Source organism: Denticeps clupeoides, chromosome 4 (genome assembly GCF_900700375.1).
Source record: "Denticeps clupeoides chromosome 4, fDenClu1.1, whole genome shotgun sequence".
NCBI classification, from domain to species: domain Eukaryota; kingdom Metazoa; phylum Chordata; class Actinopteri; order Clupeiformes; family Denticipitidae; genus Denticeps; species Denticeps clupeoides.
In genome coordinates, this window is record NC_041710.1 from 2,352,764 (window position 1) to 2,368,657 (window position 15,894).

Sequence of the window (15,894 nt, forward strand, 5' to 3'; positions counted from 1 at the left end):
TTAACGATCCACATCTGTTTCCACTCGTAACAGAAACGCGACATTTCACTCGTTTTCACCCTCAAGTGACGGCCGGACGACGTTCGTCCGAGGCGCAGATCTCGTTTCCTCCGCTGGGTGGCGCCCTCCACCCGGTTATCGGGCCGTGAAGGAAACAAAATTAATATTTCATTCGTTTTTATATGAATGTGAATTGGTTGTTTTTTGTGGTTTTGTATTTATACCTGTACGTACTGTTCACATTCTATAATATTGGACAAATTGAAAGTAGAGAAGTGCATAAATCAGCTTTTTGAATATACTTTTTTATATTTTATGGCACATCTATAATAATACACAACACATCTGTGTCGAAGGCTGCAGGCTGAAAGTGACGTGATTGTGAGACACTGCAGCACAGCACACGGTGACACAGTGAAACGTGTCCTCTGTATTTAACCCATCACCCTTGGTGAGCAGTGGGCACCATGACAGGTGCCCGGGGAGCAGTGTGTGGGGACGGTACCTTCATCAAGGGGACCTCGGTGGCACCTTGGCGGATTGGGATTCGAACCTTCTGATTACGGGGCCGCCTCCTTAACCACTAGGCCCCCACTGTCCTGGTAAACACACAGTTTTCATGGTAAACACACAGCTCAGACTGTACGAATCAATCACATGCGAAAGTAGGGGTAAGAAAGATCAAAAAAGAGACGGTGGCGAGTCTGGCTACGCTTTAGAAAAATGGATTTGATTTACTACAAAAAAAACTTTTCTCCCTGTTGTTCAAGACTCAAGATTCTGTCGTGATTCCTGTCATTTGGTTCAGTGGTGGCCTAGCGGTTAAGGAAGTGGCCCCTTAATCAGAAGCTTCGAATCCCGACCCATCAAGGTGCCACTGAGCAAAGCACCGTCCCCACACACTGCTCCCCGGGCGCCTGTCATGGCTGCCCACTGCTCACTCAGGGTGATGGGTTAAATGCAGAGGACAAATTTCACTGTGTGCACCGTGTGCTGTGCTGCTGCGTATCACAAGTGACAATCACTTCAATCACATTTACAGCATTTATCCAGAGCGCCTTACGATCAGTAGTGGCAGGGACAGTCTCCCCGTAGTGTCCTGCTCAGGGACGCGGTTCCCTGGAAATGCTTGGATCTGCCAGATAAACTGCACGTAGTCGAAGAAATCTACCTACAAGGTTTGATATTTAGCCTGTCTGTATTCTGTGTTATTTGCTCCTGTCTCTGGATGCACGTCCATCATCATCAAGCTTCAGATTGTGCAACAGGTGACATGCCAGCACCGTCACCGCGGGACACTTCCGGAATTCACGAATGAGGCGTTTCTGCAGTTTTTAGTGTCTCTTGTCCACGTTGCTCCCGATGAAGCCGGAGACGCCGAGGCTGATGGCGCCACTGATTCTCGTCCGTTGTAATGATGTTCAGATCATCTTGTGTGATTCATTGCCCAGTGTTGTTGTTCTCAGATCTTCACCTCCTTCTTCATCAGTAGGGTTTGATGTTTTTTAGGATGTTAGTTGAATTCGCTGCGGCTGGTGGCTGGTGTCTGCTTAGTTCGCACTTTACCTTAAGAGCGAGTGGGTGGTAGTAGCCTAGCGGGTAACACACTCGCCAATGAACCAGAAGACCCAGGTTCAAATCCCACTTACTACCATTATGTCCCTGAGCAAGACACTTAACCTTAAGTTGCTCGTGTGGACTCTTTGATTTGGTCTCTTTTGTCCCTGTCACTACTGATTGTAAGTCGCTTTGGATAAGGGCGTCTGATAAATGCTGTAAATGTAAATGTTAAGAGCGTGTTTTATAGACTCCTGATTTCAGTCGATAAAATGAGTGGTGCTCAAAACAGGCTACCACAGTGACTGTGGATGATTGGGACGTTCTGGCCTCGGCCACTAGATGTCGCCACTAACCCAGGACTGGCTGCTAATTAAATCCACCTGTGTATCATGTTCCCCTGTCCCTTTATGTTGAGTTCTACTGTCTGTTGTATATTGCCATTCTGCCGTTTTGAGATTTTTTTTTTTTTTATGGATGGGCCCATGACAACTGGGAGCCCGATAACAACGTCATTAATGTGAAGCCAGTTTCAGACCGGACGAGACACTGTTTCTGTGGCTGTGCATCTGAATCACTTCATTTTTATATTTTGTGGTTTAAAAAAATAATTAAAAAAAATACACCCCACAACAAAAACTACTACATCTAGTATTTTGTATGACCACTGTGGTTTTCAAGGAGAGCACCAAGTCTTCTAGGCATGGAATGAACAAGTTAGCGACATATTGCGACAGCTATCTTTCTCCATCCTTCAAAAACAACCTCTTTCAGCGCCTGGATGCTGGATGGAGAGTGATGCTCAACTTGCCACTTCAGAATTCGCCACAGGTGTTCGATTGGGTTCAGATCAGGAGGACATTCAATCACCTTCACCCTGTTCTTCTTCAGAAATGCACCAGCAGCTGTAGATGTGTGTTTTGTGTCATTGTCGTATTGGAAAAGTGCACGACGACCAAGTTCATGGAGTGATGGCACCATCTTCTCCTTCAGTATAGAGCAGTACACTGTTCAGTTCATGATACCATCAATCAAATGCAGCACTCATGCAGCCCCACACAAGGACACCGCCACGCTTCACTGTAGGCACCATGCATTTCTCTCGAAATCTTCACCTTTACGACGCCATACAGTGATCTTTGTCCCATCACTCCAGAGTATCTAGTCCCAGTAATCTTCATCTATTTCAGCCTGGGCCCTAGCAAATTCTAGGTGTGCTTTTTTGTGCATGGGCTTTAGGAGAGACTTCCTTCGTGGACGATGCCCATGCATGCCATTCATCTGCAGCGTGCGCAGTATGGCGTCACAGGAAACGTTCACTCCAGTTTGGCTTTCTACTGCCTTAGCTAACTGCAGTGAACTTGAATGCTGATTTTCTTCCACTCTTCTCATCAGAAGACGCTCCTGTCGAGATGTTAACGTCCGTGGACGTCTCTGTAAGATGGTTGCACTTCCACCTTTCTTATATTTTTGGATCACTTTTGCTACAGTATTTGGGCTGATATGTAAAGCTTTGCTGGCCTTCTTGTAACCCTCACCTTTTTTGTGTAAAGAAATGATTTCCTTTCTCAGATTTTGTGACATTTCTCTTCCACGTGGAGCCATTGCTGACAGCATGAAATTTGAAGGGCTTTTCTTTGTTAAGTAAAAGTCACCTGTCTGCTGGACACCTCTTAAATGAATCATTAGACTCAACCAGCGGTTGAATGCCTGTTTATTCGAATTTTATAGTCTTTTGTGTGTTACTTTTCTCCTAAGAATATAACTGGGGTGTACTCATTTTTGCAACATGGGCTTGAATGGATTTGTTCACAAATCGCTTTATTTGTGTGTGCAAATTAACAAATCCTGTTTGCAATCAATGGCCCGCGTTTGTGGGCATATTTTGTAGTATGGTATCTCATCGAAATGTATTTCAGAACCGACTGGAACCAACTGAATTCCGACCATGCAGCAGTAATGATGAAGCTATCATTTCTACTCTTTATAAATACATAGAATTTTTAATTAATTTATTTTTTATGCATGTGCTCTGCTGCGTGTGACAGAATCCCTTTTGGACTACCCGTCCAGGTGTTCACGCTTTTCTCTTAGTGCTGCGTTATTTTTCCAGTGCAGAATTCCCAGCACATCACCACAGCAGGTGGGTTGATCTTCTCCGCCGAATCGTCTTATTGATCCGTAGGCTGCTGTGTGCGGCTATAGACAGTTCCAGTGAAGGCAAGTAATGACATGAGCCTCGGCTGTGCTGCTGCTGCCGCACGTCCAGATGGACCCTGTGAAACGGCTCTATTGATGGAGCTGTCCACCAACCAGCCCAGATTTTTACTTTCAGATAACCTTCCCCTCGCGTCACTCTGCCTAAAAAATATGATTTCTTTTCACAAGAGCTGCTGCTCAACAGGCCTAAAACGGTTTCTTATTTTAAAAAAGATGTTAAGCACGTGAAGGAACATACCTAGTCATCAGCATGCAGCATTTACATTTACAGCATTTATTAGACGCCCTTATCCAGAGCGACTTACAGTCAGTAGTTACAGGGACAGTCCCCCCTGGAGGGGCAAGTGTCTTGCTCAGGGACACAATGGTAGTAAGTGGGATTTTGAACACTAGGCTACTACCACCCTATGTTCCACAAACTATACAGAAGAAAGTGGCAATTAAATCTTTACACCTGATATCAGTGACCGCAGCAACACAAAAAGCTCAGGTGGTTAAATGGGGCTGGTCTCAAATATACAGTATTTCATTGGTAAACATATATTTTCCCGTAATATTCCCTCAATGTCTTTTTGATTTTCTGACTTTGTCTCATATTTTGTTCGTCTTGCAAAAAGCATCAGGATGTGCTGCCTCAACACCAGCACAAGCCTTTTCCCTCCGATCCATGATAGTTTCTCATCCTGCTGTGCATCTTGTTTTGCATTTTATTTAAATAAGAACTTGGTTTTATCAAACCGAAGCCCTTCCTATCGGAATGTAGCAGAGGTCCATTCCTGAAATCCTTATTTTACTGCCCCAGTGGCATCGTTCACAACATAAGGAGGATTATGTCTGTGTGGCAGGGCTCCTGAGTTCTTTTGTGAGAACCTGAGCTGAGCTACATTCCATCTGAGATCTTCTCTGACCTTGAGCCTTTGCTCCTTGGATTTGTAGTCTTGATGTACCTAGGTTAGTGATAATCTCTACAAAAACCTAACTCTAACCTTTCTGCCCTTGTGCATCATGGGAAAGACTTTGCATTTCACTGAATGCTGATTGAAATGTCCACTCATGTATGAGTGGGGACAATTATGTCCTAAAATAAAAAAAGACCTGTAATGGTCCACTGATATTAGATGCTGAGAAAACTGCTTATTCCTCCCCAGCGGGCACCACTATGAATGACAGCTCATAATTAATGATGTCACACGTGAATCCCTGGTTACGTGGAAATATGCGAAGGCTAGGATGTCCTCAATACAGTTTTCATACTGGAGTCACTAAAGTAACCATTTCACCCATTTAAGTGAAGTGATTGTCATTGTGAAACACTGCAGCACAGCACACGGTGACACGGTGAAATGTGTCCTCTGTATTTAACCGTCACCCTTGGTGAGTGTGTGGGGACGGGACCATCATCAAGGGGACCTCAGTGGCACCTTGGCGCATCCGGATTTGAACTGGCAACCTTCTGATTACAGGTCCGCTTCCTTAACCGCTAGGCCACCGCTGCCCCAGAAGAATCCGTATGATCTGTATGCTGGTGTTGCCAGTCAGTGTGGGTCTGAGATGTACTTCTCTGTTTTCGAGTGATAGAGCCAGAAGCGGGAATGCCAGGCAGCAGAGAGCGTTGGTGAAGATGTGATAAGGTCAGGGTCTCATGACGTGTCAGGCTTCGACAGGCCTGAAAGCTGGGGTGTCAGAACCAAGACTCCCAAAAATCAATGGAAACCATGAAGTATTTTAATAGGGACCTGGGCCACTGCTGACAGCCAGAAAGGTTTCCCTTGGGGTGGAGAGATATGGAGCAGTTCCTCCATGTATCTGATGTCTTGCTGATGGCAGCAGAAATGCTTTGTGAGGTCTCACATCACTTGAAGTCCACGCCAACAATCTTGCTCTTTTAGTGCTTTCTCCCATCACCTGCTCCGGGCAGCTTTCCCAAAACTCGTCACCTCTTATTCATCAGAGCCTGAAGTTCCATTCCTGACCATATGAAGGTTATCCTTGAAGATGATGTTTATGAAGACTGGCCATGCGCTGCTGCATATTTAATCAATCTGGCACCATATAGTCCTTTTACATTTAATTGCATTCCGGCATGTAACACTCATCTTGCCATGTAGCACACATTGCGGCATGTAGCACTAATTCACCAGTTCCCCCATCAGAACGCTGGTATTAAAGCGGCTGATAACCTGCATGTTGGTGTCGGTAGTGGGCGTGGTCACTAATGTTCACTAATTCACCAGTTCACCAATCAGAACGCTGGAATTAAAGCGCCTGATAACCTGCATGTTGGTGTTGGTAGTGGGCGTGGTCACTAATGTTCACTAATTCACCAGTTCCCCCATCAGAACGCTGGAATTAAAGCGCCTGATAACCTGCATGTTGGTAGTGGGCGTGGTCACTAATGTTCACTAATTCACCAGTTCCCCCATCAGAACGCTGGAATTAAAGCGCCTGATAACCTGCATGTTGGTGTTGGTAGTGGGCGTGGTCACTTATGTTCACTAATTCACCAGTTCCCCCATCAGAACGCTGGAATTAAAGCGCCTGATAACCTGCATGTTGGTGTTGGTAGTGGGCGTGGTCACTTATGTTCACTAATTCACCAGTTCCCCCATCAGAATGCTGGAATTAAAGCGCCTGATAACCTGCATGTTGGTAGTGGGCGTGGTCACTAATGTTCACTAATTCACCAGTTCCCCCATCAGAACGCTGGAATTAAAGCGCCTGATAACCTGCATGTTGGTGTTGGTAGTGGGCGTGGTCACTAATGTTCACTAATTCACCAGTTCCCCCATCAGAACGCTGGAATTAAAGCGCCTGATAACCTGCATGTTGGTGTTGGTATTGGGCGTGGTCACTAATGTTCACTAATTCACCAGTTCCCCCATCAGAACGCTGGAATTAAAGCGCCTGATAACCTGCATGTTGGTGTTGGTAGTGGGCGTGGTCACTTATGTTCACTAATTCACCAGTTCCCCCATCAGAACGCTGGAATTAAAGCGCCTGATAACCTGCATGTTGGTGTTGGTAGTGGGCGTGGTCACTTATGTTCACTAATTCACCAGTTCCCCCATCAGAACGCTGGAATTAAAGCGCCTGATAACCTGCATGTTGGTAGTGGGCGTGGTCACTAATGTTCACTAATTCACCAGTTCCCCCATCAGAACGCTGGAATTAAAGCGCCTGATAACCTGCATGTTGGTGTTGGTATTGGGCGTGGTCACTAATGTTCACTAATTCACCAGTTCCCCCATCAGAACGCTGGAATTAAAGCGCCTGATAACCTGCATGTTGGTGTTGGTAGTGGGCGTGGTCACTTATGTTCACTAATTCACCAGTTCCCTCATCAGAACGCTGGAATTAAAGCGCCTGATAACCTGCATGTTGGTAGTGGGCGTGGTCACTAATGTTCACTAATTCACCAGTTCCCCCATCAGAACGCTGGAATTAAAGCACCTGATAACTTGCGTGTTGGTAGTGGGCGTGGTCACTAATGTTCACTATAGCGCCTGATAACCTGTGTGTTTGTGTGTTATGTTGTGTGTGTGTTTGTTGTGTTGTGAAGGCTGGTAGTAGCCTAGTGTAACACACTTGCCTGTGAACCAGAAGACCCAAATCCCACTTAATACCATCGTGTCCCTGAGCAAGACACTTAACTCTGAGTGTCTCCAGGGGGGGACTGTCCCTGTAACTACTGTTTTTAAGTCGTTCTGGATAAGGGCGTCTGGTAAAAAATGCTGTTACGTTACGCTTTGACAGGAGGGGGTACATTTTCCAGAATGAGGAAGTAGGGCGTGTTCATCTTCTGGGTGTCAGAAATAATTACACACCAAGAAAAGGAGCTGGGTGGGAAGTTAATTCCATCATGCAGTCACTGCTGTGAGGCTCAGTTCTCCCATGTGACCGGCTGCTGCGTCTGATCTTCTTACTACCTGATGGCGAGGGCAGGTTAGCTGCATGTTTGGTCCAACTGATCTTGTTTTCCTCCGTCTGAAATGTTTTCCTGGTGCCTGAACACACTCACCCAGGACCAGATGTAGCCCCCAAATGGAGTCGCGTCTTGAGAGACACAGGCAGCCCAGAGGCTCTCAGATCTCTGCTCTGAGAGGAATAAGAGCTGTGAAGGCTGAAAGCCTCCATTATGGCATCGGCAGAGGATTGTCCTGCTTGTTACAGTTATGTGGGGCCTGGAGATCAAAGATGTTCTCGCCGCCCATGCCTGTGGCTGTGCTGAGTCTGACGGAGTGCTGCAGGCCTGATCAATTCCTGATCAAATATCTTGGATATCTCAGTTTTTTTTTAGCGATGGAATCATCCAGCTGACAGCCTGGTCCCATGTGTGCATCGCAGCACTGCAGAATCGTAAAAATGAACAAAGAGGAAAAGCTACAGTCCAATATCAGACAAGAACGTATCCTGTCCAAAACCTCCAGCAGACCTTGTTCAAAGAAAAGGGAGATGGTGTTACCGCCTTCGCATTCGGCAGCAGCACACCTCACGGTGCACACAGTGAAATTTGTCCTCTGCATTTAACCCATCACCCTGATTGAACAGTGGGCAGCCATGACAGGTGCCCGGGGAGCAGTGTGTGGGGACGGTGGCACCTTGGCGGATCGGGATTCGAACCGGCAACCTTCTGATTACGGGGCCGATTATGGCGAAAAGAAATTTGCGGGTGCTGAAGTGAATCTCATAATCGCTGCATCGCGATGCCGACGTGAACGTAATCGATTATATCAGAATGGCGTTGCGCGGTGATCTGGTGCCGGCCTGATCTGAGTTTGACTTAACGCGGTTTTCATCATAATCGTTTTTCCAAGATGAGTGCGCTGCGCGGTGATGGTTACACCAGACCCTCATGACAAGAAACGGGCCAGGAGAAGGAGCCGCGGTTTGATATCTACGGCGAGAAGTGCTGAGCTAGATTTTATCTCTCGCGACTCGAAACGTTTCGGGTGCGACGACGTCCTCCCTGCTCGCGGTGTCGCGTTTCGTGGGCGAAGCACTAAACGGCGAGGCTCGCCGCTGAGCTGTGCGTTCTGAGGACCGGCGCCGGGCGGAGCGGGGGGTTCGAATCTCTCCTCCCGCTTGTGTTTGTCCAGATGACCGGCTGGGCGGAGTGGAAGTGCATTTTCAACAAAGCACTTCCGTTCCATCCACAGAGTGAAATGTAATTATTCCGGAAACTTTGGGAATATTGACGAAGTAATTGTCGATCTTTGCTGTAAGTGCCTGATGTAAAACACACAGAGGGACGTTTGTGCTGCACTTGGCTAGATGCATTTATCGTTTTTTTATTTATTTTTTATTTTTGCAGCATTAGTATTCTGAGCACCGCCCGGTATTTACCGGCATCCACTTGAAAGCCAATTACTGCTGCAGATCCACACATTCCGGCGTGCTCCTCCGCAGCGCGCGCGCTTATTCCGTCTGCTTTTTCGTAACGCTGATGCAGGCGGGATTGTGCTTTTGTTGCCTGTCGTGGCGGTTGAGGTGCCAGTCTAGGAGATGATAACGTTGACTGCACCTCCTCGCCGAACCTCAGCGTGCTCACTAAATGCCCTCAAAGAAGCCATGTTTATTATTCACCTGTTTATTATTCAGTCTCATTTTCCATTTTAACCCTTTGTTCATCCTTCCATGGTTTGTAATGCCATCGTATGTTGTTCCTGTCATTTCTTTCACCAGAAAGCTTGTTTATTACAAAAACTGGTGGGTAGTTATCCAAAAATAAACAAGCCACTTTGCCATATATTGCAGCTTGAATGTGTGATCTTTACAATTCTGGTAGAAGGGGTCTGTACCCAAATTCTACACCACGGTTGTAACAGAGAGCCCTGTCAAGGATGCTGCACCCCAATCAGATGCACAAAGTGAAGCAGCACAGCAGACGGTGCACACAGTGAAATTTGTCCTCTGCATTTAACCCATCACCCTGAGTGAGCAGTGGGCAGCCATGACAGGCGCCCGGGGAGCAGTGTGTGGGCTCGGTGCTTCGCTCATGGGCATCTCAAGGATCTGGATTCGAACCGGCAACCTTCTGATTTACCGCTAGGCCACCACCGCCCTGTGATTAACCAAGGCGATTAACCTACTGCTGATGGTGATTTGGAATCAGCAGTCAGTTGACATCACTGGGCTTCTTGCGGTTGCTATGCGCTGAGTGGCTGGTTACCAGGACGGGATATGGATTTTATTCCCTGTGGAACGTGCCATTGTTATGGTAATCGCCGGAGTGGCCTGTAAGCTGCAGGAATGAAAGGGGGCGTGTCACGGCGCAGTGAACTTTTAACCCCGAGTGGGGTTTTAAACGCCGGCGCTCACCGGTCAGGCGCTCTTCTGAGACGACGGGACTGGGATGGACCGATCGGAGGTCTGTTCTTCCAAACTTCAGGCTACCTGTGGCGGCGACGCCCGTTCCAAGAAGCCCAGAGAGGGTTCCGTATCGAGCGCGATGACCACTCCCCCCAACACACACACACAGGCGCAGCAGTGGGATGGATTCTGACTACTAAAGAGCGGAGGGGGTGGCCGCTGAGCGGGATATCTTGCCGCTTGGGAGGAGGAGGAGGAGGAAAAGAAGGGTGTCGGCGTATAAATCTCGGGGCGCGGAGCGCTGAGGAGCGGGGGTTCTCCATCGGCGCAGAGGTGGGTTAACCGGGGGGGGGTCTTTAACCCTTCCTTTTCGTCCGGGAAGGGGTCTGAGGCGGTACTAACACACACACACACGCGCGCGCACGCACCCACGCACGCCGCGGCTTCATTCCTCTCCATTCACAAAACCGCGGCGGCGATGTAGGAGCCGCCCTCGCCGAGCGGAGGGAGGATTTAGCTCCGTCTCTCTTTATCTCCCCTATTCATCCCTCCCCGTTGTCCCCCCGGCAAAGCGGGAGTTTCTGGAGCCGCTAAAGACGGCTGAGCGCGGTGGAGGGTGGCTGAAGATCCCGGGCTGCAGCCAGGACCCGCCGCTTGTCCGGCGCGATGAAGGAGCGATCGTGAAAGAAAAGTGACTGTCGGCCATCAGACGGTAGCGTTTTTCCGCTCTTTTCCACCCTCCGTTGTGTCGGACAGGCTTTGCCGCCGGCTCGGTGCCGCGTTCGACGCTCCGCTCTGTTGCTAAGCAAATCGGTGAGTGACGGTGGTGTCGGCGAGCATGAAGGGGGACTCGGAGGACAGCATCGAGAGCATGAGGCCGTCCAACCTGCAGGCGTTCGCCACCTCCTCCACCCTCCATGGCATGAGCCACATCTTCGCCTACGGGCACATGACCTTTCGCCGCTTCCTCTGGACGCTGTCCTTCCTGGGCTCCCTGTCCCTGCTGATGCTGGTCTGCATGGACCGCGTCCTGTACTACTTCGAGTACCCGCACGTGACCAAGCTGGACGAGGTGGCGGCGCCCAACCTCACCTTCCCCGCCATCACCTTCTGCAACCTCAACGAGTTCCGCTTCTCCAAAATGACGCGCAACGACTTGTACCATGTGGGCGAGCTGCTGGCGCTGCTCAATGACAACTACCAGATCGCCAACCCCCACCTGGCCGAGCCCGAGCTGCTGGTGGACCTCAAGGAGAAGGCCAACTTCGCCAATTTCAAGCCCAAGCAGTTCAACATGACCGACTTCTACAACCGGACCGGCCACGACATCAACGACATGCTGCTCCAGTGCACGTTCCGCGGGGAGTCGTGCTACGCGGCCAACTTCACCACGGTACGTTCTCGCCGCGCCCAGAACTTCAGGGTTGAGAAGAGTCTTTCATCCCTAACTAACGCTAATAATTCGGTTCATTCTGTCTGATTAATTAATGAAGATGAACTGGGATGAGCAGGGCCGAATTGACAGAGCAGGCCATCAGCGAGTGATCGTATTCCCAAACCGGAATGGAATTAAGTGAAGAACGCGGTAGAGGAAAAGGCGCAGCTGCATGATGCCTGTATTTTGGTGACTTTAGATCGGCCTGATCCCTCGGTACCTTGTCGCGTCTCCGGCCAGCTGGCCCCGTGTGGCGGTGACGGTCAGCTGGATACGGGACGGAATGTTAAAAATACCCGTTCGGATCATGTCCACGCTTTCAGCATGCTTAATAAATTGGACGTTTATGTCTGTGTGGAACAATTGGCATTTTTTTGTGGCGGCCGAGTTGAATTAGCCGTAAAAGTTGGATGGATCGCTGCCTGACATCTGTTCATCATCCGTCTGACAGCGTTCTCCCTGGATCTGGAGAAATCCCAGCAGGCTTCATCTCATTTGGCAACAGTTTCACGCGATCCGATGATGAATGTGGCTCCTGCGCATGAAAATTGCTGCCTGCAGTTACAGATGACTGTGTGTGTGTGTGTGTGTGTGTGTGTGTGTGTGTGTGTGTGTGTGTGTGTGTGTGTGTGTAAACAAACGTGTCTGACGTTTCCAGGGTGGCGATCTGATCGTTATTTCCTCAGTTCCGATACTGCTTTCAATATCTGGAAATCGATCGATCACCAAATACCAATACAATTTAATACAAATACTAACGAAAAAAAATGCCTTGCTGATACTGCATGTTGTCCATACCTACACAACATCAACTGAGGAACACACTGGGCTCCAAAGTGTGTCCCAATGTCGTGATTGGGGCCAGTGGTGGCCTTGCAGGTAAGGAAGTGGACCCGTTATCGGAAGGTCGCCCACTGTCAGGGCTCCACACTAACTTTTTCTTCTTAGGTGCACCAGCACAAAAAAGGTAGGTGCACCAAATGTTCGATGGCATCGCATTTAAAAGTGAAAGTGACACGATTGTCATTGTGAAACGCTGCAGCACAGCACACGGTGACGCGGTGAAACGTGTCCTCTGTATTTAACCGTCACCCTTGGTGAGCAGTGGGCACCATGACAGGCGCCCGGGGAGCAGCGTGCGGGGACGGGACCTTCATCAAGGGGACCTCAGGGGTTCCGGATTCGTACAGGCAACCTACCAATGATGGGTCCTCGTCAAAGCCAGATGCTGAAAGGCAGCGGGGAGCTGGAAACTGGACCAGGACATTTATCCCTGCATTTAATGTGTTTTATAGATGCACTGTGCATTTTTCTTGGGCTCGGATTGATTTTTTATTTTTGATTTTTTTAGTCGCTCAATTGAGAAATTAGGTCACAATCTAGAGCCCTGCAAGGTCACCAAGGGTGATGGTTAAATACAGAGGACACATTTCACCGTGACACCGTGCTGTGCTGCAGTGTATAACAATGACAATCACGTCGCTTTCACTTTCCATTTTACATTTAAGGCTTTTATCCAGAGCGACTTACAACGTGCTTACAAAGTACTTCCTACTTCATATTACAATGTTTACATATTATTATAACATATGATGTTATTTGGTGGCAGTGTTGCTGCTGCTTCCAGTTTCAACTGTTCATGCAAAGACTGCTGAATACAGACTGCACATCAGGCTACATTTCATATTGCCAGCATCACAGGATATAAATATATGTAATTATACCCCGGGACCTTTATCTAAACCAGTACATTTACCGGGTTCATACCGAGAGGGGCAGGCCTGATGTTGCAGAGCTGACTTCAGGTGAACTTCGCTGATAGAACGAATCAGAAACAGGAGAACTTGATTCTCCTGGTGTTTTCTCCAGGGGCTCGGGTCTCCCGGACTCCATGGACTGGAGATGCTTGAGATCGTCTGCCGTTGCTTTATTGCTTCGCGTTTAGATGATATGGTGGAGGCAAGTTAAAGGTCGGACGAGTCAGTGTCACACTCATCCATAAGAGTGGTTTTAATGCTTCCTCTAATGTGAGGAGGCATGAAATGCTTCTCCAGGGGGGTGACCCACTCCATCGCTGCAGCACAGAAACTTTAACTTCGGATTTTGTCACATCGGTGCACTTCAGGCTAATCAGTTTGGTGAAGATTTCCTCCCTTCAGAAGCCCTGCCCTCGCCTCTTTATCTCCCAGTGTACCCACGGGCTTGCTTTGATCCTGTCTGAAGACAGACTGGCAGCCAGAGAGAGGGAGAGGAACGCTTATCCTGCAGATTATTAGGCCGAAGCCTGAAAATGCTATTAGTTTAATCTGGCTTTTGACAAGGCGGAAGGGGAACGGCATCTTAATGGCTAGATTGGACGGTGGCTCGTTATGTGTCATCCTAGGAAATGAAGACATGTGGTTCCAGGTAAGTGCAGGTTCTTGAGACTGGATGGGAGTAGAAATTAGGATCCAAGGCAGAGGATGAAGTGGGTGAAAATCCATATCATCTTATTTAACCCAAACCGTTTACTGGCTATGGATGTACGGAGCACTCGGGCCCAGATGCTGCGCACTCTCAATGACAGCTGTCTGTCACCTTACAGGTTTGGTGACGTTTCCATCAAGTGAAATGAGGGACAGTGCTTGTCTCGTTTAGTTGTTCTCCTTTGATTTGTCGGAAGTGTCTCATTCTGCTCTTTTTTGCTGGCATCACCAGAAATCACCTCAGACATCGAGTTTCTGTTTGGGTTTGTGCTTTAATCAGACAAGACTTGCGATGCAAGATGTCAGTCAATCAAAAACCTGTCACCTGTCTATCGGGTCCTGGAGCGTCAATCAGGTCTGAGAGACATACATGGATTATTAAAGAAAAAAATATATAAATTGTCAGGTAAAATGGAAATCTGTATACATTTTACAGAAAGTTTTTGTCCTTTTCCATTTGTGAGGACAGAATCGATTGAAACAATGAAAGTATCAAAGCACCAAGATGTTCTTCAAGGATGAAGCTGGTTTATTTACCTGTCGGCTCACTCTGCTGAGCACAGGTCGATAAATCCCGGATCAGCGCAGGCCCATCGCCCTTAAACATAATATTGTGGAGCTGTGCGACGGGGGGATCTCAGCCCCCTCTGTCTGTAGGAGGTGAGATTAAGTGGTGAGTCTCATGTCAATCCTTAATTGAACTTGTGAACAGTTTTGAATTAACATCTGACCCGATATTCAGTTGTGGAGTAAAACACACAGATAAATACGGATTATAAATAGGTTATGAAGAGCATAACACAAACAAACAGCCTGTTTCAAAATCTAAAATCAGTCAAAAAACTCTGAAAGCATCATGTCCAGGACCGAGAAACTCAGTTTTGCCATTTCTGTCATTCATTCCTGCAAATGCAGTTTTAAACTTCACTTGATACAAACACGGCATTTTTAATATTTGTGTACTTTCATGATTCGTAACCATGAGGATTATAATGTTTGCTTTTGCACAAGGGAAAATTACAGATATTGAGGACCCTTTTTGATTCACAGTGCAGTATGTAAAACACTGATGAATATGCAATATGTAATTTAAAAATATATGCATATTTTGTGATTGCAGGAGCTCTATTAAATTATAATCAATTGTTCAATTGACCATTCAGTGAATGAACAGAAAAAAATCCTTTGTAGACCAAGCATTGATCCTTGTGGGACACTGGGTCAAAGCCACCCTGTTTTTCTTGATCATGTTGATCAGTGATTATTAAATTAAATTTTAGAGCCATGTCTATGGTACATGCATTAATCTGTTATCTTGGTTTTGCTCATATGCCTGAGAACATTATGGAAATACATAAACAGAGTTAAAAAAAAAACGGAACATCTTTATTTAGGCTCATGTATATCAATATTTAACAAATGCGACTTGTAGTAAAATGCAATGATTACACAGGGTGTCGTGATTACATGAGGATCCTTAAAAAGTCTTAAATTGGATTTTTGAAAATTAACTCTTTAAATATAATTAAAAATGACTTATAATCATTAAATCCAGAGTTAAAGGTTTTACCAATACTGCAGACCCAATAAATTTATTTACTGGTAACCTCTACATAATTTGGTGAATTTCTAATTCTAAAAGTATGTATTTTCTAAATCAAATGAGTCAAGCCATCAATCTGTCAGTAATCTGCCAGCCACGGCGTGCTGTGCACTTCCGGGTTCACAAGTATAGCACCGTTTCTGGTCTATTGTAACGATCTTTTTTTCCCGAACGATTTGCTGAGTGTAAATTTGTTTGGGTGGTCGGTTGGACCTGTTTTTGGAAAAAATCTTATTGATTTATTTATTTTTACTAAACTGCAGTATTGGGAAAATGTCATTTGAAGTGATGTAATGATTTCGTAA

At 47.1% G+C, this 15,894-nt stretch overlaps 1 protein-coding gene across 2 annotated transcripts in view; it reads left to right on the forward strand.

Annotated features, from left to right (window-relative positions):
• Positions 1 to 10,438: 10,438 nt before the first annotated feature.
• Positions 10,439 to 15,894, forward strand: part of asic1c (acid-sensing (proton-gated) ion channel 1c) — an 80,449-nt gene continuing 74,993 nt past the window's right edge. For both annotated transcript variants that reach the window (XM_028976819.1, XM_028976817.1), the window contains exon 1: positions 10,439 to 11,479. In XM_028976819.1, the coding sequence (XP_028832652.1) occupies positions 10,925 to 11,479 (555 nt within the window). In that variant the 5' untranslated portion in view covers positions 10,439 to 10,924. The remainder of the gene's footprint in view (positions 11,480 to 15,894) is intronic.